The sequence below is a fragment of the Scyliorhinus torazame genome, chromosome 11, assembly GCF_047496885.1.
Source record: "Scyliorhinus torazame isolate Kashiwa2021f chromosome 11, sScyTor2.1, whole genome shotgun sequence".
Classification (NCBI taxonomy): Eukaryota; Metazoa; Chordata; class Chondrichthyes; order Carcharhiniformes; family Scyliorhinidae; genus Scyliorhinus; species Scyliorhinus torazame.
The window spans coordinates 217,829,601-217,851,627 of record NC_092717.1 but is presented as its reverse complement, the minus strand read 5'-3'; the positions used below and the strand labels follow the sequence as shown (position 1 = coordinate 217,851,627).

The following is a 22,027-nucleotide window of genomic DNA, read 5'->3' as shown; positions in this document are numbered from 1 at the left end:
ATCAGACTCACCATGGACTACTCTCCAAAATCAGTTGCATTCTTGGACACACTCGTCTCCATCAAGGACGGTCACCTCAGCACTTCGCTTTACCGCAAACCCACGGATAACCTCATGATGCTCCACTTCTCCAGCTTCCACCCTAAACACATTAAAGAAGCCATCCCCTATGGACAAGCGCTCCGTATACACAGGATCTGCTCAGACCAGGAGGAGCGTAACAGACATCTACAGACGTTGAAAGATGCCCTCGTACGAACGGGATATGGCACTCGACTCATCGATCGACATTTCCAACGCGCCACAGCGAAAAACCGGACCGACCTCCTCAGAAGACAAATATGGGACACAACCGACAGAATACCCTTCGTCATCCAGTACTTCCCCGGAGCGGAGAAACTACGTCATCTTCTTCACAGCCTTCAACACGTCATTGATGACGATGAACATCTTGCCAAGGTCATCCCCACACCCCCACTACTTGCCTTCAAACAACCGCGCAACCTCAAACGAACCATTGTGTGCAGCAAACTACCCAGTCTTCAGAACAGTGACCACGACACCACACAACCCTGTCATGGCAATCTCTGCAAGACGTGCCAGATCATCGACATGGATACCACTATTACACGTGAGAACACCACCCACCAGGTACGCGGTACATACTCGTGTGACTCGGCCAACGTTGTCTACCTCATACGCTGCAGGAAAGGATGTCCCGAAGCGTGGTACATTGGCGAGACCATGCAGACGCTGCGACAACGAATGAACGGACATCGCGCAACAATCACCAGGCAGGAATGTTCCCTTCAAGTCGGGGAACACTTCAGCAGTCAAGGGCATTCAGCCTCTGATCTCCGGGTAAGCGTTCTCCAAGGCGGCCTTCAGAACCCGCGACAACGCAGAATCGCCGGGCAGAAACTTATAGCCAAGTTCCGCACACATGAGTGCGGCCTCAACCGGGACCTGGGATTCATGTCACATTACATTCATCCCCCACCATCTGGCCTGCGAAATCCTACCAACTGTCCTGGCTTGAGACAATTCACACCTCTTTAACCTGGGGTTACCCCATCTCTGGATCTGTAAAGATTTAATCACCTGCTAATGCTCGCATTCCTAGCATTGTTTGGCATCTTTGAATTTGTCTATATATGTGTTTCTGGAACAGACCTCTTCATTCACCTGAGGAAGGAGCAGCGCTCCGAAAGCTAGTGACATCGAAACAAACCTGTTGGACTTTAACCTGGTGTTGTAAGACTTCGTACTGTCCAAATTAAAAGACTATGATGTTTTACCTGACCTGTGACAGTACATTGAAAACATGCCAAAAGACCATGATGCTGTCAGCATCTAGTAGCATCCAGTGCTGATTAAAAAAAGCATTTTGTTGCTATTGCCTTCACGTTGACCTACATATGTGAGGTTGGATTTTCCGTTCTCACACAATGAAAACGGCACAAAGGAACTGGCTGAAGACTGCACCTGAGATGCGCATTGCACACTGCTCTTCTGAACCTGAGTGGAGTGAGATTGTGAGGACCAAGCAGGTTCCCCTTTTGCATTAATAGTAAGTGAACATCGTGTGTGTCATGAAGGGCGGCCGGCGTAGGTCGTGAATGTCGGCTGGTTGGCAAAAGTGGGTCCCGAGGAAAAAAAGGTTGAAATACACTCATCTTGAAAGCTCTGACCGAATGTGTGGCCTTAAAAACTGAATTGAATAATTATATGAAGAGAGCAAAATTTGCAAGACTACAGGGAAATGGCAGAGTTGCTACTGCAGAGAACCAGCATAGACAGAGAGCGCGATTCTCCGCTCCCGCGCCGGTTGGGAGTATCGCCTGGCGCGCCATTTTTCCACGCCATGTCCGACGCCTCCTGCGATTCACCCAAGCGGCGAGAATGGCCCCGTCGTGTTCAGCGCGGCGCAGGCCGGAGAATCGCCCGAGACACCCAAAATGCCGATTCGCCGCTATCCCCGCTATTCTCTGGCCCGGATGAGCCGAGCGGCCTGCCCAATACGACGGGTTCCCACCGGCGCCGTCCACACCTGGTCGCTGCAGGCGGGAACAGTGCGGGGACGCTGGGGGGGACGGCCTGTGGGGGAGGAGGGGGGTTCCTGCACCTGGGGGGGCCTCAAATGGGGTCTGGCCCGCGATCGGTGCCCACCGATTGGCGGGCTGGCCTCTCTGAAGGAGGACCTCCTTTCCTCCGCGCCCCGCAAGATCCATCCGACATCTTCTTGCGGGGCGGCCTCGGGGAGGACGGAAACCACGCATGCGCGGCTTGGTGCCAGCTAGCGCCGGCCAACCCGCGCATGCGCGGGTGACGGCAGTTACGTGGCGCCGCTTTTACGCGGCGCCAATGCCCGGCGCGCGTAAATGACGCAACGCAGCTCCGAGCCCCCCGGGGGGGTAGGAGAATAGGGGGCTTGGAGCGGGCTCCGACGCCGGAGTGAAACACTCCGGTTTTCACTCCGGCGTCGGCACTTAGACTCCCGATGGGAGAATTGCGCCCACAAAGAGCAAAATTGTTTCCTCCTGTGGTGCAACAATTCTATGATTCCACGTTATACTCCATTGTTCAGAAAAATATTTGGTTCTTTCAGTGAAAGCGGACAAAACTACTTTATTCTTAAAACATAATTTCACTTAATTAATCCACTGCTAATTACTTGGAACTCTTACTTACTTGGGTAAGGAAGGCAAGGCTCGCTCTCCTTCTGTGGGAACAAGAAACAAACAACAAATTTAAGCAAATAATCAACAGCTTCTTTCCTATTAGTGCTTTTACTAAATTAATGTGCATTGTTTTAAAGCTGTAAAATATGGAAACAAGAACGCCATGAATCATGTGTAAATGATTTACATCTATCCAAAAAAAAAAAATCAGAAACCACCAGGATCTCCAAACGAAACAATAAACGCACCATTGCCAGTTGAACCCACCAATAAGATGTAGCGCAACTTGAGTTAATCCAAACTTCCGAAGCTTGAATTTGGTTTATTATTAAATTCTTTTCATAATGTTAATTCATTTCTAGATCCATAAAGATACCCAGTTAGAACTGAACAATTTTCATCAAACAATTTTCAATTGCGTAACATGATAGAAAGTTGAAGGTATCACTTCACAACATCAGAGGAACAGAATAGGTTATTAGTTTGCAAATATTGCTGGCTCTCCTAATTATGCCAGAATGCCATATGCACCCACGGTGCCTTGACCGTTAATGGCAGATATGTTGTTCTAATATGCATTTCAGTCTTTAAATTCGCAGTCTGCCTGACTCTAGGATATCAGCGAAGCTGGTATTCATTCTTTCACTCTTTTCACGCAGAAAATTAAAAGGAATCTTTTTCTTTCAAATAGTTTTTTTTGCCAGTTAAGGGGCAATTTAGCGTGGCCAATCCACCTACCCTACATATCTTTGGGTTGTGGGGGTGAGACCCACGCAGACATGCAAACTCCACACGGACAGTGACCCGTGGCCAGGATTGAACCCGAGTCCTCGGCACCATGATGCAGCAGTGCTAACCACTGCGCCAGTGTGCCGCCCTGAAAAAGGAATCAGAGATTTTTTTTGTAAAATATTTTTATTCTCCATTTTCAAATTTTCTTCAGAATTTACACCCACCAACAAACAGCAAACGGTAACAAAATACAAAGTCAATCCCCTTATCAACAACAACGATCCCATCCTCACACCACCCCAAACAACGCCCCACCTGACAATATAAGCATCAAATAAAACAAACCCTCCCACGGTGGAAAAAACAAAGGAAAAAAAAGGAAACGGAATCGCCTATGGTCACCATTAACCTATAGAGTCCACCCCCCCCCCTAACATTCAATGCCACCCAATCCCGAAAAGAGTACCATAAATGACACCCATTAATTGTAACCCCCCCCCTCCCCGACTCCTCCCTTCCACTTCCTCTTATAAAACTCCTCCCCTCAACCTCTGTTCCTTCCCCCCAACTTTCCACCCCGGCTAGACTCATCGGAACCTGTAGTGCCAGGCTCCCAGGGCTGCAGACCCTCCCCCCACCTCACTCCCGTTCACTGGTCGGCTTAAACCGGGCAGCGTGGAGGCCCAGGTCTCTTTCCCCCCCTTGCCCGGTCCCAGGAAAACCAAGAAATCCCCTTTAGCACACAAACCCCTCATACACACCCAAGCCCCAAAGAACCATCATTGCAAGTGAAAGTCCCATCTCTTCCCTTGTTCAAATATATATAACGTTGGCTCATTTCGCACATACACCAGCACGCAGTGAAAAAATACAGTTACATGAGGCTACATCGGTACATGACCATTTCTCAATTCAGCCACAGTCCTTCTGCCTTCGCAAACTCCTCCGCTGCTTCCGCCATCCCAAAATAAAAGTCCTTGGATTTGTAGGTCACCCTCAACTTAGCTGGGTATACTATGCCGCACTGCACCTTACTGATGTACAGTGCCTTCTTCACCCGGCTGAAGGCAGCCCGCCTCCTCGCCAGCTCCATCGTAAAGTCCTGATATATGCGTATACCAGCACCAGCCCACTGCACCACCCGCTTCTGCTTTGCCCAGCACACAACCTTCTCCTTCACACTGTACCTACGAAAACAGAGTCACTACTCTTGGCGGCTCACTTTTCTTTGGTACAGGCCTCCACGACCAATGAGCCCGATCCAGTTCATAGCGGGAGGGATCATCCCCCTCCCCCAATAGCTTCGCCAACATCGTGGCAAAATACTCAGTCGGCCTCGGGCCTTCCATTCCTTCGGGCAGACCCACAATCCTCAGATTCTGTTGCCTGGATCTGTTTTCCAAGTCGTCCATTTTGGCTCGCAGACCCTTGTTGATCTCTATCACCTTCCGCATCTCCTTCCCCATCGAGGTAAGTTGATCACTGTGCTGCGATCATGTCTCTTCCATTTCCTTCAGTGCCTCACCTTGCTCCCCGCACCTCCGCCACTGCGCTCAATACCGCCGCTCTCACCGGGGCAATCGCCTCCTCCACCGGCACTTTCAATACCGCCCCCATCTCCTTCAACGCCTCCATGTGTTTTGTGAACTGCCTTTCGAGTTCCACGGCCATCACCTTAGTCATTTCTTCAGCCGTGGGCAATGCGGCCTCCCCTGGTGCCCCAGCCTCCACTTTTCTTGTCGTCCCCGCAGTGAACTTTCCACTCCCCGACGGACATTCAGCCGCTTTTTTCACAGCCGTTTTTTAAACTTATTTTCAACATTTCCCTTCACTGTGCCTTCTCCCTGCTTTTGCCGCCTCCGTTGCCCCTGGGACCGGGCATTAAACCCCGAAAATGCCGTTCCCGATCAGGAGTCCTCCAATGTTCGGCCGCCTCCAGCCCGCCGTCACCGGAAGTCAAAAAGAATCATAGTTGTGAGCAGGGTCATCACAACTACAAAGTGCAAATTAAGGGGCCCCATTAAAATAAGATGCTTGGCTCGACATATTTGCTTTATCCTGTTTTCCCAATTTGGTGCTGACCGACTGATAAACATAAAGAATATATGCATATCTGTTTATTCATCCATGGAATGTAGCATTTCTGGAAAGGCCAGCATTTATTGACCATCCCTAATTGCCTTGGAGAAGATGGTGGTGAGCTGCCTTCTTGAATCGCTGAGACAGTTATAGTGTGGTGTAGGTATACCCATAGTGCTGTTATGAAGGAAGTTCAATAACTTTGACGCAGTAAGATAAATTTCAGTGATATATTTCTAAGTCTGAATGATGCTAAACTTGGAAACAAACTTGGACTGGGTGGCGCATTGTGGATATGAAAAGTGACGTTGAACAAGTCTTGGCGAGTTGCTGCAGTGCATTGGAGATAGCACACACTGCTGCCACCGTGTATTGATGGTAGCGGGAGTAAATGTCTGCAGTGGTGAGTGAGGTGCTGATCAAACTTATAATACTGTATAGATGCAATGTTTTTACATTGCACCAGTTGTCACATCAGGCTTTTCCTTTAGTCTTATGATTTTTATCCCCCTTAATTCTGTTCTAATTTCCTTTCCTATCTTCATCCCAAGGCTGGCTATTGCCCACCCTTTGTTACTCATTCTCCAATTAGTACCAGGAGAGTGAATTTGAGGTCCAAAAATATCAAAGCTTATCTAAAGAAACTAGAAATATTCAGTAAGTTTGGACGGCATGGTGACACAGTGGTTAGCACTGCTACCTACGGCATTGAGGACCCGGGTTCGAATCCTGGCCCGCGGTCATTGCCCGTGTAGAGTTTGCACATTTTCCCTGTGTCTGCATGGGTTTCGCCCCCACAACCCAAAGATGTGCTGGTTAGGTGGATTGGCCACGCTAAATTGCCCCTTACTTGGGAAAAAAATAATTGGGCAATCTAAATTTAAAAAAAAAAGAAATATTCAGTAAATCTATGAAGGTCTGTGTTGAAGATGGTGCAATCTAAGGAACTTCTTCTGTAGCAGGTGAATAAGCTTAAATTTCAGACAATAGCAATGGATAAATAAGAGGAGGAGGATGAGGCTATATGAACATCCTAACATTCAATGAATCGAGGGCCATCTAGCTTCATCCTCACTACAGCCTTGGCCCAAACAGAACAAAAAAGAGCTGAATTCCAAAAGTAAGGTTACGACAAGGCAGCATTTAGTTGAGGCAAATACCAAGAAAGTGCAGTAAAAGACTGAAGTCAATGGGGAATGGGGGCAATCCGCTTCTTAACAGGGCTATGAGTGTACCCACACCACATGGACAGCAGCTGTTCAAGGTGGCAGTTCACCACCATTTCTCCATGGCAGTTAGGGATGGGTAACAAATGTTGGCCGAGCCAACAAAGCTTATACCCTATAAAAGAACTTTAGAAATTCAACACCATCCATAATAATGCAGCCCGTTTGATTGGCATCCCATCCACCACCAGCACACAGTGACTACAGTCTGCACTTTCCACAGGATGTACACAAGCAACTTGGCACGGCTACCACAACACCTTCCAAACCCATGATCTCCACCATCTAGAAGCACAAGGGCAGTAGGTATATGGGAACACCGCCGTCAGAGTCCCCTCAAGTCATAAACCATCCCAACATGAAAGTTTCTATTGTTCCTTTGTTATCATTGGGTCAAAAAACCTGGAGCTCCCTTCCTAGAAACATAGAAAATAGGAGATGGAGTAGGCTATTCGGCCCTTTGAACCTGCTCTGCCATTCATGATCATGGCTGATCATCCAACTCCATAACCTATCCCCACTTACCCGCCCATATCATAGATACACAGCACAAAAAAGGCCCTGAGGCCCATCCTGTCTGCATCGTCAAAAACAACCACCTACGTATTCTAATCCCATTTTCCAGCACTTGGTACATAGTCTTGTATGCCTTGGCATAACAAGTGCACATCTAAGTACTTAAGTGTTATGGTCTCTGCCTCCACCACCCTTTCAGGCAGTGAGTTCTGGACTCCCACCACCCTCTGGGTGAAAACATTTTTCCTCACAACCCCTCTAAACCTGCTGCCATTTAACTTAAACCTATGCCCCCTGGTCATTGATCCCTCCAAGGAGAAACGTTTCTTCCTGTCTACTCTATCCATGCTGCCCATAATTTTATACATCTCAATCATGTCCCCCCTCAGTTTCCTCTGCTCCAAGAAAAACAACTCCGGTCTCCCCAACCTCTCTTCAGAGCTAAAACTCTCCAACCAAGGCAACATCCTGGAAAATCTCCTCTGCACCCTGTCCAGTGCTTTACAGCCCTCCTATAATGTGGATTCCAGAACTGCACACAATACTCCAGCTGTGGCCTAACCAACATTTTATACAGTTTCAGTATAACCTCCCTGCTCTTAAACTCCATGCCTTGGCTAATAAAGGCAGTATACCAGATGACCCTAGTAGCTTTCAGGATGTGGGGCAGAAAATAAATCAGGAGATAGAATAGGCATATAAAAAAGGCAACATTAAAATAATCACGGGGGAGTTCAATATGCAGGTGGACTGCGAAAATCAGGTTGGTAGTGGATCCCAAGAAAAGGAATTTGTGGAATGTCTAAGAGATGGTTTTTTTGCAGCAGCTTGTGATAGAGCTTACTACGGAACAGGCAATTCTGGATTTGGTGATGTATAATGAGGCAGATTTGATTCGGGAACTCAAGGTGAAGGAACCCTTAGGGAGCAGTAACCACAATATGATAGAATTTACCCTGCAGTTTGAGAGGGAGAAGCTGCAATCAGATGTAACGGTATTACAATTAAATAAGGATAACTACAAAGATATGAGGGAGGAGCTGGCCAGAGTTGAATGGAAAGGGAGCCTGGCAGGGAAGACAGTGGAACAGCAATGGCAGGAGATTTTGCTGGTTATTCGGGAGTCACCACAGAAATTCAACCCAAGGAGGAGGAAACATGCTAAGGGGAGGATGAAGCATCCATGGCTGACGAGGGAAGCCAAGGACAGCATGAAAGCAAAAGAAAAAGCATACAAAGTGGCGAGGATTAGTGGGAAGCCAGAGGTTTCGGAAGCCTTTAAAAACGAGCAGAGGACAACTAAAAAAGCAATAAGGGGGGGGAAAAGATGAAATATAAGTGTAAGCTGGCTAATAATATAAAAGAAGATAGGAAGAGTTTTTATTCAAAATATAAAAAGTAAGAGAAAGGCAAAAATAAACATTGGACCACTGGAAAATGAGGCTGGAGAAGTAATAATAGGAAACAAAGAAATGGCAGAGAAACTGAATAGTTACTTTGTATGTAGTATACTTGAGCGTCGTGGCCATCACTAAAGAGATGGTTTTGGTAAAACTGAAAGGTCTGAAAATGAATAAACCACCTGGACCGGATGGACTACACCCCAAGGTTCTAAAAGAGATAGCTGAGGAGATTGTGTGGTGATCTTTCAGGAATCAGTGGAGGCAGGGAGGGTCCCAAAGGACTGGAAAGTGGCTAATGTAACTCAGCTGTTTAAGTCGGGAGGGAGGCATTAGACAGGAAATTATAGGCTGGTTAGCCTGACTTCGATCATTGGTAAGATTTTAGAGTCCATTATTAAAGATGAGATCGTGGAGTACTTGAAAGTGCATGATAAAATAAGACTGAGACATAGAACATAGAACATAGAACAATACAGCGCAGTACAGGCCCTTCGGCCCACGATGTTGCACCGAAACAAAAGCCATCTAACCTACACTATGCCATTATCATTCATATGTTTATCCAATAAACTTTTAAATGCTCTCAATGTTGGCGAGTTCACTACTGTTGCAGGTAGGGCATTCCACGGCCTCACTACTCTTTGCATAAAGAACCTACCTCTGACCTCTGTCCTATATCTATTACCCCTCAGTTTAAAGTTATGTCCCCTCGTGCCAGCCATTTCCATCCGCGGGAGAAGGCTCTCACTGTCCACCCTATCCAACCCACTGATCATTTTGTATGCCTCTATTAAGTCTCCTCTTAACCTTCTTCTCTCCAACGAAAACAACCTCAAGTCCATCAGCCTTTCCTCATAAGATTTTCCCTCCATACCAGGCAACATCCTGGTAAATCTCCTCTGCACCCGCTCCAAAGCCTCCACGTCCTTCCTATAATGCGGTGACCAGAACTGTACGCAATACTCCAAATGCGGCCGTACCAGAGTTCTGTACAGCTGCAACATGACCTCCCGACTCCGGAACTCAATCCCTCTACCAATAAAGGCCAACACTCCATAGGCCTTCTTCACAACCCTATCAACCTGGGTGGCAACTTTCAGGGATCTATGTACATGGACACCTAGATCCCTCTGCTCATCCACACTTTCAAGAACTTTACCATTAGCCAAATATTCCGCATTCCTGTTATTCCTTCCAAAGTGAATCACCTCACACTTCTCTACATTAAACTCCATTTGCCACCTCTCAGCCCAGCTCTGCAGCTTATCTATATCCCTCTGTAACCTGCTACATCCTTCCACACTATCGACAACACCACCGACTTTAGTATTGTCTGCAAATTTACTCACCCACCCTTCTGCGCCTTCCTCTAGGTCATTGATAAAAATGACAAACAGCAACGGCCCCAGAACAGATCCTTGTGGTACTCCACTTGTGACTGTACTCCATTCTGAACATTTCCCATCAACCACCACCCTCTGTCTTCTTTCAGCTAGCCAAAATCACCCTCAATCCCCAGCCTCCGTATTTTCTGCAATAGCCTACCGTGGGGAACCTTATCAAACGCTTTGCTGAAATCCATATACACCACACCACATCAACTGCTCTACCCTCATCTACCTGTTCAGTCACCTTCTCAAAGAACTCAATAAGGTTTGTGAGGCATGACCTACCCTTCACAAAGCCATGCTGACTATCCCTGATCATATTATTCCTATCTAGATGATTATAAATCTTGTCTCTTATAATCCCCTCCAAGACTTTACCCACTACAGACGTGAGGCTCACCGGTCTATAGTTGCCGGGGTTGTCTCTGCTCCCCTTTTTGAACAAAGGGACCACATTTGCTGTCCTCCAGTCCTCTGGCACTATTCCTGTAGCCAATGATGACATAAAAATCAAAGCCAAAGGTCCAGCAATCTCTTCCCTGGCCTCCCAGAGAATCCTAGGATAAATCCCATCAGGTCCCGGGGACTTATCTATTTTAAGCCTGTCCAGAATTGCCAACACCTCTTCCCTACGTACCTCAATGCCATCTATTCTATTAGCCTGGGGCTCAGCATTCTCCTCCACAACATTAACTTTTTCCTGAGTGAATACTGACGAAAAATATTCATTTAGTATCTCGCCTATCTCTTCAGACTCCACACACAATTTCCCATCCATGTCCTTGACTGGTCCTACTCTTTCCCTAGTCATTCGCTTATTCCTGACATACCTATAGAAAGCGTTTGGGTTTTCCTTGATCCTTCCTGCCAAATACTTCTCCCGCCCACATCACTGCTTCGTCAAGGAGAGGACATGTCTGACAAATCTGTTAAAGTTCTTTGAGGAGGTAACAAGGAAGTTAGGCAAATGAGAACCAATGGACATAATTTATTTAGATTCCCAAAAGGTCTTTGACAAAGTGCCACCTAGGAGACTGTTAAATAAGTTAAGAACCCATGGTGTTAAGGGTAAGATCCTGGCATGGATAGAGGATTAGCTGACTGGCAGAAGGCAGAGAGTGGGGATAAAGGGGTCTTTTTCAGGATGGCAGCTGGTGACTAGTGGTATGCCTCAGGGGTCAGTGCACAACTTTTCACAATATATATTAATGATCTGGAAGAAGGAACTGAAGGCACTGTTGCCAAGTTTGCAGATGAAACAAAGCTATGTGGAGGGATAGGTAGTATTGAGGAAGCATGGGGTCTACAAAAGACTTGGACAGGCTAGGAGAGTGGGCAATGAAATGGCAGATGCAATACAATGTGGAAGCGTGAGGTTATGCACTTTGGAAGGAGGAATGGAAGCATAGACTATTTTCTAAATGGGGAAGTGCTTAGGAAATCAGAAGCACAAAGGGACTTGGGCATCCTTGTTCATGATTCTCTTCAGGTTAACGGGCAGGTTCAGTCGGCAGTTAGGAAGGCAAATGCAATGTTAGCATTCATGTCGAGAGGGCTAGAATGCAAGACCAGGGATGTACTTCTGTGGCTGTATAAGACTCTGGTCAGACCCCATTTGGAGTATTGTGAGCAGTTTTGGGCCCCATATCTAAGGAAGGATGTTCTGGCCTTGGAAAGGGTCCAGAGGGGGTTCACAAGAATGATCCCTGGAATGCCGATCTTGTCGTATGAGGAACGGTTGAGGACTCTGGGTCTGTATTCGTTAGGGGCTTCAAAGGATCTTATTGAAACTTACAATATACTCCGAGGCCTGGATAGAGTGGATGTGGAGAGGATGTTTCTGCTTTCACTTATCATCAATGACACCGAAATAGATCAATCGATCACATTACAGTTAATTCTCCCCCCCCCCCCCACGCCGGGTGGGAGAATCGCCGGGGGATTCCTGCACCGGGGGCGGCCTCAAAAGGGGTCTGGCCCGCGATCGGTGCCCACCGATCGGCGGGCCGGCCTCTCTGAAGGAGGACCCCCTTTCCTCCGCCGCCCCGCAAGATCCATCCGACATCTTCTTGCAGGGCGGCCTCAGGGAGGACGGCAACCGCGCATGCGCGGGTGACGTCATTTACGTGGCGCCGGCCGCGTGTTTTACACAGCACCGCTTTTACGCGTAAATGACGCGATGCCGCTCCTAGCCCCCCGGGGGCGGGAGAATAGGGGGCTGGGAGCGGCCTCCGACGCCGGAGTGAAACACTCCGGTTTTCACTCCGGCGTCGGGACTTAGTCTCCCTATGGGAGAATTGAGCCCAATGTGTATCGTGTAAGCAACTTAGTTTCAACATTCAACATTCGCTCATATAACGGCAGGAATGACAGTTCAACTAAAGGTAATTTATTACATGTGAAGCTTTTGGGGAAAGCCTGGAGACAGATAATGAACAATATGAATGCATATTCTATTTTTGTCCCCAGTACTGAGTAGATACTCTGACTGTTGAACAACAAATTAGCAGCTGCAAAATGGCAGAGGGAGACAGTGTCAGCCACTATGTCTTTCAAAGTACTGCTGAAATATGACAATCATTTGTTTTTCTAGAATTCAATACGAATAATAAAAACAGGTAACTTAGAATGTATCTTTTGAATCAGAGATACATGTCATTAAGTTTTCTAAAATATATTTCTATCTAGATGCATGTTTCGGCAAAAGTCTTCAACATATTCCTCAATTTCTTATTTTCCTGAGAAACGGTGCTGAACATCAGAACTACTCATTAAAATCTGAAATGCAGCAGCGAGACATCGTAAATCTTGGTTAAAAAAACAAGAACTTTGTAGGAAACCAAAACATACCTTTCTGTGACCTAATAATGAATGACTGCATGATTCCATTCACAAGGCGACAATAACCATCTATCAAGTCTGCCATGTTCTCTGCGATGTTCAGTGATGGAGTTGTTATTGTCAAAGGCTGAAAATAAGAATATAACATTATTGCCATAACTTGTACCAGCTGCCAGTTTCCCATCAGGACACTCTACCCATTCGAAACAAGATGCCAGGGGTCAACACATCAGCATGAACACTCAATGCGGAATGAGACTTGGCCAAATGCAGTTTCTGCTTCTTGTGTAAAAGTCATCGACAACTCAAGCTCAATGGTTTGACAAATAGGAAACAGATATAACATGGAAAACAAATTACAAGTTTATTTTAAGAAGACAAATAGTGTTAGAGGAAAAAATTTAGGAGAAAAGAGTAATTTTGAAGATCAAACACAACTGACAACTTTTGTTAATCCAAAAATATGGTTACTTGCAGTGAAACAATATAAAATATGCAATACAAAATCAACAAATCGGATCTAGGAATAAAATCAATTTGGTCTTCCTCCATAAACTGTCCCACAGATTACTGAGTCAACCAGCTCTCAAACACTAATAAGTTGCACACACTTATGCACACTGTTATAAGAAAGTGTGGGATATTTCAAAGAACACAATTAAAATTCTGAATACGCCATTGTGAATGAGTATAGTATGGGTTCACAATACAGTGGTATTGAGACATCAGAGGTAGAAACCCAGTCCTTGTTGTGTCATGGGAGTGTCCCTTGAAAATGTCTTTTGTCTTATCACATGGCTTCAGTGATGCCATTGTGTGGGTGGAGCTGGGCTGTGGCACTGTGAGTTTTTACTTTCACTTTGAGTTTGCGCTGGTTTGAAGTGCACAGGTTGAAAGAAGTATTTTTCTCTTTCTTCATTTTAAAAGCTGTTCCAGACTACTTGGTAACTTAAAAGAGATAATTCCTTTCTGGAAGGAATTAAAATCTGCTGTTTGAAAAGAGGAATAGAGTGTCAATAACAACAGCAGTGAGAATGCCGTGTGCTGGGCCACGCCTTTGAAAAGGGGTTTCTGGTTTTACTTGGATTTTGTTATTGAATTGGAACAGTTAAGGGGGAATTCATTACGGGTTATACATAAATTACTGTAGCTGTGTGGGGTTTTTATGTTCGTAATTGATAAAAATTATTTAAAAATATAGTGTTCATACAAATGTTCACTAAATTCTTAGAATAAAGCTTGTTTTTTTGATTAAAAGCGCCAAAGAAGTCTATTGAATAACACCTGAAAGGCAGGATCTTCAGCTCATCCTAGCCAAATTAAACAAAACATTGTAGGCCAGGTGAACTCCATAATATATTTTGGAGTTTTCTAAACCCTGGCCCATAACAGTTTGATTTGTTTTCTAGTGGAAAACAGGGGTTCAAGGAATTACCAATGTCACAGTCCATGCCCCAAGGATACCTGAAATACGACCAAACCTATATTTGCTTCAAGACAATTGATGACCAATTGAAACAGTACAACATATTGTGTTCATGAGGGGCTTAACATCTGTTTACGGATCCCTCAGCAAAAGTCATCGACACAAGAGTTCAAAAGCAGGCACTATGCCTGATGCAACAGAGCATCAACCGGATTACTGCAGCCTAACAAGCTGTTGCCAACTAAAAGTAATTACTTTTTATTTAATGTCCTGTGGAGCTCGAAGGATCAGCTCCACTGCACTGTTGACACATCTACACCTCCTTTTAGAACATACCTAAGATCAGTGCTGGTGAGACAAATTGGGTCAAGCCACATGAGACAAGCTTCCGGGCTCATGGTCTGGACATGTGTTGGAAGTAAATCACCAATTTTAGACTGGAAACGGACTGTAAGAAATTTCAACCCTTAAATGTGTACACATTTCAGTGATTTAAAAAAACGCTCATCACTGTTATATATGAAAATAAGAATTGAAGAAAATTTCCAATACTTCCCATTCACTAAAATAACATGGGCTGGATTCTCCGCCGGCAGGTTTCCCGACGGCATGGGCTGCCCCACAATGGGAACCCCATTGACCAGTTGACGTAACGGAGCATCCCACCGGCGGGATGAAACAGAAATGTGGTGCAGCGGGGCGGAGAATCCAGCCCCATGTATTTTACAAAATAATTTGGAATTCTATAACCCAGCACCATACATGCTTATTTAGAAAACTTGGAAAAGCTGACAGATAACTTCCAGAATGTTGATGCAATCACCAAAATGCTGACAACACAAATAAAGCAGTTGCCCCGATTTTGCGCCAGCATTCGCAAATGGCAACGATGATGCAAAATATCGTGATCATTGGAAAACGAGAATCACACCGAGGAGATCTCTTTTTCCGATTCTTCCCCACCCCCCACCAACCTGTGATTCCCAATGAGAAAGGTCGAGGGCTTCCACACCGTATGTTTCCCACACATGGCGATTCCACCCTTCACTGATGCCAGGTTTCCAACAAGCTTTTAACAATGGGAACCAGGTGGGTGGAACTCGCCGGGGATGCACAGATAAGTGTAGCTCATGGGGGCAACATGGCTGTGCAGAACCCTGGCACTGGTCCCCTTGGCACCCAGAGGACAATGACAAGGGGGATCCCTCTGCGAGCTCTATTTTGGGGAGCGAGATTTCTCTTTTTTGTGGGTGAGGGTTTTTCATGTCCATGTGTGGGTGTGGTTATTCCATGTATGTTTGTGGGGGAGTTATCCCCGTGAGTGTATGTGGGGGGGGGGGGGGGGGGGGCAGGGATTCCGGTCTTTCTGATCGGAGCACCCTTGATCTTGGGATTCCTGTTTTTTTCCGGCCCCGCCAGCGTAACCCTGCAGATTTTTTCTGGACAGGGTGCTGGATTGTCTAGTGAGAAAAAATGGTTGTGCAGCTTGAAAGCTCAACCAGACAATGGAACATGCCACCCAGTATAACATAAAACAGCTCTGAATAAAGGTCTGGGAACATAACCATTGCTTCATAGTAATTTTTAAAAATTAAATTAGATTTCAAGGTATTTATTGCTATTTTGAGATCGCAATCATATTTTCATTGCAAGTTCTGGGGGAAATTGAAACCATTTGAATTGAATTGCCATAAAAACCAATCTGGTTCACGAATATCTTTTAGGATTCTGCCGACCTTACCTGGTTTGACCTACGTGATTCCAGACCCAACGTAGTTGACTCTCTTACTGCCCTCTAAACTGGTCAGTAAGCCACTCAGGTTGTCAGTTCAAGAAGTTGGCTCACCAGCCCCTTCTTGAGGGCAAATAAGGATGGACAACAAATGCTGGCTATGCCAACAAAACCCACATTCCATGAAATAATTTTAAAAGTTTCAGTCATTAACAGGAGTTTCAACGCTCTACAAGACAACAAAATGTCTTTGATACAGACACAATTTAGTGATAGCTCCATTTGTAGGTTATTATATAATTAATTTACTTCATTTTTTAAATGTTAAAGACCCGATATAATTTCCAATTTTATTGTTGTCTCTCTTTCCCAGTTTATACAATAAGAAGTCTGACAACACCAGGTTAAAGTCCAACAGATGTATTTGAAATCACTAGCTCTCGGAGTGTAATCACGTTACGAGCATGCTCCTCGTGCTCAATTTGGGAGTTCAGGGACGCGTCCGATGCCCCTGACTCCTTCATGTGCGGGAAGTGTGTCCAGCTGCAGCTCCTGTTAGACCGCATGACGGCTCTGGAGCTGCGGACGGATTAACTTTGGAGCATCCGCGATGCTGAGTTAGTCGTGAACAGCAGGTTCAGTGAGTTGGTCACACCGCAGATTAGGATTGGTGAGGGAGACAGGGAATGGGTGACCAAAAGGCAGAGAAAGAGCAGGAAGGCAGTGCAGGTGTCCCCTGCGGTCATCTCCCTCCACAACAGGTATACCGTTTTGGATACTGTTGGGGGAGATGACTCACCAGGAGAAGGCAGTAGTAGCCAGGCTCATGGCACCGTGGCTGGCTCTGTTGCACAGAAGGGCGGGAAAAAGACTACCAGGGCTATAGTCATAGGGGATTCAATCGTAAGGGGAATAGACAGGCATTTCGGTGGTCGAAAACGAGACTCCCGAATGGTATGTGGCCTCCCGGGTGCACGGGTCAGGGATGTCTCAGATCGGCTGTAGGACATACTGAAGGGGGAGGGTGAACAGCCAGTTGTCGTGGTGCATATAGGCACCAACGATATAGGTAAAAAACGGGATGAGGTCCTACAATCAGAATTTAGGGAGTTCGGAGATAAGTTAAAAAGTAGGACCTCAAAGGTAGTAATCTCAGGATTGCTACCAGTGCCACGAGACAGTCAGAGTAGAAATTCAAGAACAGTCAGAATGAATACGTGGCTTGAGAGATGGTGCAGGAGGGAGGGTTTCATATTTTTGGGACATTGGAACCGGTTCTGGGGGCGGTGGGACCATTACAAATCGGATGGTCTACACCTGGGCAGGACTGGAACCAATGTCCTAGTGGGTCCTTTTGCTAACACTGTTGGGGAGGTTTAAACTAATGTGGCGGGGGATGGGAACCAGATTAGGAAGTTAGAGGTCAGTAAAGAGGCAGCAACTAAAGCCAGTAAAGTACTAGATAATAAACTCAATGTGACTAAGGGGAAGAGTAGACAGGGAAGAGATGATGAACGCAAAGGGATAGGTGGTCTGAGGTGCATTTGTTTCAATGCGAGAAGTGTAGCAGGTAAGGCAGATGAATTTAGGGCTTGGATTAGTACCTGGGAATATGATGTTATTGGTATTACTGAGACTTGGTTGAGGGAAGGGCAAGACTGGCAACTAAATATCCCAGGGTATAGATGCTTCAGGAGGGATAGAGAGGGAGGTAAAAGGGTTGGAGGAATTGGATTACTAGTCAGAGATGATTTCCCAGCTGTGATTAAGGAGGCCACGGTGGAGGATTCGAGCACTGAGGCAATATGGGTAAAGCTAAGAAATAGGAAGGGAGCAGTAACATTGTTGGGACTTTACTACAGGCCTCCCAAAAGCGAGCGTGAAGTAGAGGTACAAATATGTAGACAGATTATAGAAAAATGTAGGAGCAATAGGGTGGTCGTGATGGGGGATTTTAACTTACCCAACACTGAATGGGACTCATGTAGTGTTGGAGGCGTGGATGGAGCAGAATTTGTAAGGAGCATCCAGGAGAGCTTTTTAGAGCAGTATGTAAATAGTCCAACTCGGGAAGGGGCCATACTGGACCTGGTATTGGGGAATGATCCCGGCCAGGTGATTGAAGTTTCAGTCGGTGATTACTTTGGGAATAGCGATCACAAATCCGTAAGTTTTAGAATACTCATGGACAAAGACGAGAGTTGTCCTGAAGGAAGAGTGCTAAATTGGGGAAAGGCCAAGTCTAACAAAATTCGGCAGGAGCTAGGGAATGTGGATTGGGAGCAGCTGTTTAAGGGTAAATCCACATTTAAAATGTGGGAGTCTTTTAAGGAAAGGTTGATTAGAGTGCAGGACAGACATGTCCCTGTGAAAATGAGGGATAGAAATGGCAAGATTAGGGAACCATGGATGACGGGTGGAATTGTGAGACTAGCTAAAATGAAAAAGGAAGCATACATAAGATCTAGGCGACTTAAAACTGATGACGTTTTGGAGGAATATCGGGAAAGTAGGACAAATCTCAAACACGCAATAAAGAGTGCTAAAAGGGGTCATGAAATATCTTTGGCTAACAGGGTTAAAGAAAATCCCAAAGCCTTTAATTTGTATATAAGGAGCAAGAGGGTAACTAGAGAAAGGATTGGCCCATTCAAAGATGGGATCTATTCCAGGTTACTGAGGGAAGCGAGGGACGAAATAGCTGGGGCCTTAACAGATATCTTTGCAGCATCCTTGAGTACGGGTGAGGTCCCGGAGGACTGGAGAACTGCGAATGTTGTCCCTTTGTTTAAGAAGGGTAGCAGGGAGGATCCAGGGAATTATAGACCTGTGAGCTTAACGTCAGTGGTAGGCAAACTGTTGGAGAAGATACTGAGGGATAGGATCCATTCACATTTGGAAGAAAATAGACTTATCAGTGATAGGCAGCATGGTTTTGTGAAGGGAAGGTCATGTCTTACAAACCTAATAGAATTCTTTGAGGAAGTGACAAAGTTAATTGATGAGGGAAGGGCTGTAGATGTCACATACATGGACTTCACTAAGGCGTTTGATAAAGTTTCCCATGGCAGGTTGATGGAAAAAGTGAAGTCTCATGGGGTTCAGGGTGTACTAGCTAGATGGATAAAGAACTGGCTGGGCAATAGGAGACAGAGAGTAGTGGTGGAAGGGAGTGTCTCAAAATGGAGAAAGGTGACTCGTGGTGTTCCACAGGGATCTGTGCTCGGACCACTGTTGTTTGTGATATACATAAATGATCTGGATGAAGGTACAGGTGGTCTGATTAGCAAGTTTGCAGATATTACTAAGATTCACGGAGTTGCAGATAGCGAGGAGGACTGTCAGAGAATACAGCAAAATATAGATAGATTGGAGAGTTGGGCAGAGAAATGGCAGATGGAGTTCAATCCAAGCAAATGCGAGGTGATGCATTTTGGAAGATCTAATTCAAGAGCGGACTATACGGTCAATGAAAGAGTCCTGCGGAAAGTTGATGTACAAAGAGATCTGGGAGTTCAGGTCCAATGTACACTGAAGGTGGCAACGCAGGTCGATAGAGTGGTCAAGAAGGCATACAGCATGCTTGCCTTCATCGGACGGGGTATTGAGTACAAGAGTCGGCAGGTCATGTTACAGTTGTATAGGACTTTGGTTAGGCCACATTTGGAATACTGCGTGAAGTTCTGGTCGCCACTTTACCAGAAGGATGTGGATGCTTTAGAGAGGGTGCAGAGGAGGTTCACCAGGATGTTGCCTGGTATGGAGGGTGCTAGCTATGAAGAAAGGTTGAGTAGATTAGGATTGTTTTCATTGGAAAGACGGAGGTTATGGGGGGACCTGATTGAGGTCTACAAAATTATGAGAGGTATGAACAGGGTGGATAGCAACAAGCTTTTTCCAAGAGTGGAGGTGTCAATTACAAGGGGTCACGATTTCAAGGTGAGAGGGGGAAAGTTTAAGGGAGATGGAAAGTTTTTTACGTAGAGGGTGGTGGGTGCCTGGAACGCTTTGCCAGTGGAGGTGGTAGAGGCGGGCACGATAGCATCATTTAAGATGCATCTAGACAGATATATGAACGGGCGGGGAACAGAGGGAAGTAGATCCTTGGAAAATAGGCGACAGGTTTAGATAAAGGTTCTGGATCGGCGCAGGCTGGGAGGGCCGAAGGGCCAGTTCCTGTGCTGTAATTTTCTTTGTTCTTTGTTCACTCACCTGATGAAGGAGCTATGCTCCAAAAGCTAGTGATTCCAAATAAACCTGTTGCACTTTAACCTGGTGTTGTAAGACTTCTTACTGTGCCCACCCCAATGGGCATCTCCACATCACAGTTTATACATGTACAGTGTTGGTGAGATCTTTTTTTAAAAAATATGTTTTTATTAAGAATTTTTCAACAACAATATTTTCTACCTTACAAACAACCCCCACAACAAAAAAAAAGGAAAAAGAACTCGCGTGGCAAGACATGAACATGGCAAGTCAATAAGATACAAAACTTTGTACAGTGGATTCTTCCCGTACATGTCAGTTTCCGGATCCTACCATGTGTTTTCTTGCTCAAATGCCCCCAGAGAAACCCCCCCCCCCCAGGGTTGCTTCTCCCTCCACCGATGGCATCATTATCACATTTAGGCGCCTTCGCACATTAGTATTTAACTGCCTACCCTTTACGAATCCCGTCTGGTCCTCATGAATCACCCCCGGGACACAGTCCTCAATCCTCATGGCCAACATTTTTGCCAGCAACTTAGCATCTACATTAAGGAGCGGGATCGGTCTATACGACCCACATTGCAGTGGGTTCTTATCCCGCTTCAAGATCAAAGAGATCGTCGCCTCCGACATTGTCCCTTGATTCATTGAAGGTCTTTACCAGCAACGGGGCTACCAGGTCTACATATTTCCTGTAGAACTCCACCGGGAACCCATCCGGCCCCGGGGCCTTCCTTGCCTGCATGCTCCCCAGTCCTTTAACCAGCTCCTCCACCCCAGTTGGCGCCCCCAAACCAGCCACCTCCTGCACCTCCACCCTTGGGAACCTCAACTGATCCAAGAATCGCCGCATCCCCTCTTTTCCCCCTGGGGGCTGGGACCTATACAGTTCCTCATAAAAGGCCTAAAAAGCCTAATTTCACTTTCCTTGCCCTCCGCACCGTAGTTGCCCTGCCATCTTGGACTCCACCTATTTCCCTCGCTGCCATCATCTTACGGAGCTGGTGTGACAGCATCCGGCTAGCCTTCTCCCCATATTCATATATTGCCCCCTGTGCCTTCCTCCACTGTGCCACTGCCTTCCCTGTGGTCAACAGGTCGAACTCCGTCTGGAGACTTCGTCTCTCCCTGAGTAGTCCCTCATCTGGAGCCTCTGCATAGCTCCTGTCCACCCTTAAAATCTCCCCGACTAACCTCTCCCTTTCCCTGCCCTCTCTCTCTTCACCCTGTGAGCCCTGATGGAAATAAACTCTCCCCTGACCACCGCCTCCCATACTACTCCCACCTGCACCTCCCCGTTGTTGTTAGCCTCCAGACACCTTTCAATACACCCCCGCATCCTCCCGCACACTTCCTCGTCTGCTAGCAGTCCCACATCCGACCTCCACAACGGGCGTTGGTCCCTCTCCTCCCCCAACTCCAGCTCCACCCAGTGCGGGGCATGGTCTGAAATGGCTATGGCCGAATACTCAGTTCCCTCCACTTTCGGGATCAATGCCCTGCCCAGAACAAAAAAATCTATCCGGGAGTAGGCCTTATGAACGTGGGAGAAAAAAAATTTTCTGCCAAAGGCCTGGCAAATCTCCACGGATCAACTCCCCCCATCTGATCCATAAACCCCCTAAGCACCTTGGCCGCAGCCGGCCTCTTCCCCGTCCTAGATCTGGAACGATCTAATGCTGGGTCCAGCACCGTGTAAAAATCCCCACCCATTATCAAACTCCCTACCTCCAGGACCGGAATACGCCCCAACATCCGTTTCATGAATCCAGCATCATCCCAGTTTGGGGC

General features: G+C 46.4%; 1 protein-coding gene across 8 annotated transcripts in view; it reads right to left on the bottom strand.

The window, feature by feature from the left end:
* Positions 1–22,027, bottom strand: part of LOC140385791 (focal adhesion kinase 1) — a 904,772-nt gene that overhangs the window by 321,908 nt on the left and 560,837 nt on the right. For all 8 annotated transcript variants that reach the window (XM_072468319.1, XM_072468317.1, XM_072468318.1 and 5 more), the window contains 2 exons: positions 12,876–12,993; positions 2,692–2,722 (listed from right to left, as the gene is read on the bottom strand). In XM_072468319.1, coding sequence (XP_072324420.1) covers positions 2,692–2,722; positions 12,876–12,993 — 149 coding nt within the window. The remainder of the gene's footprint in view (positions 1–2,691; positions 2,723–12,875; positions 12,994–22,027) is intronic.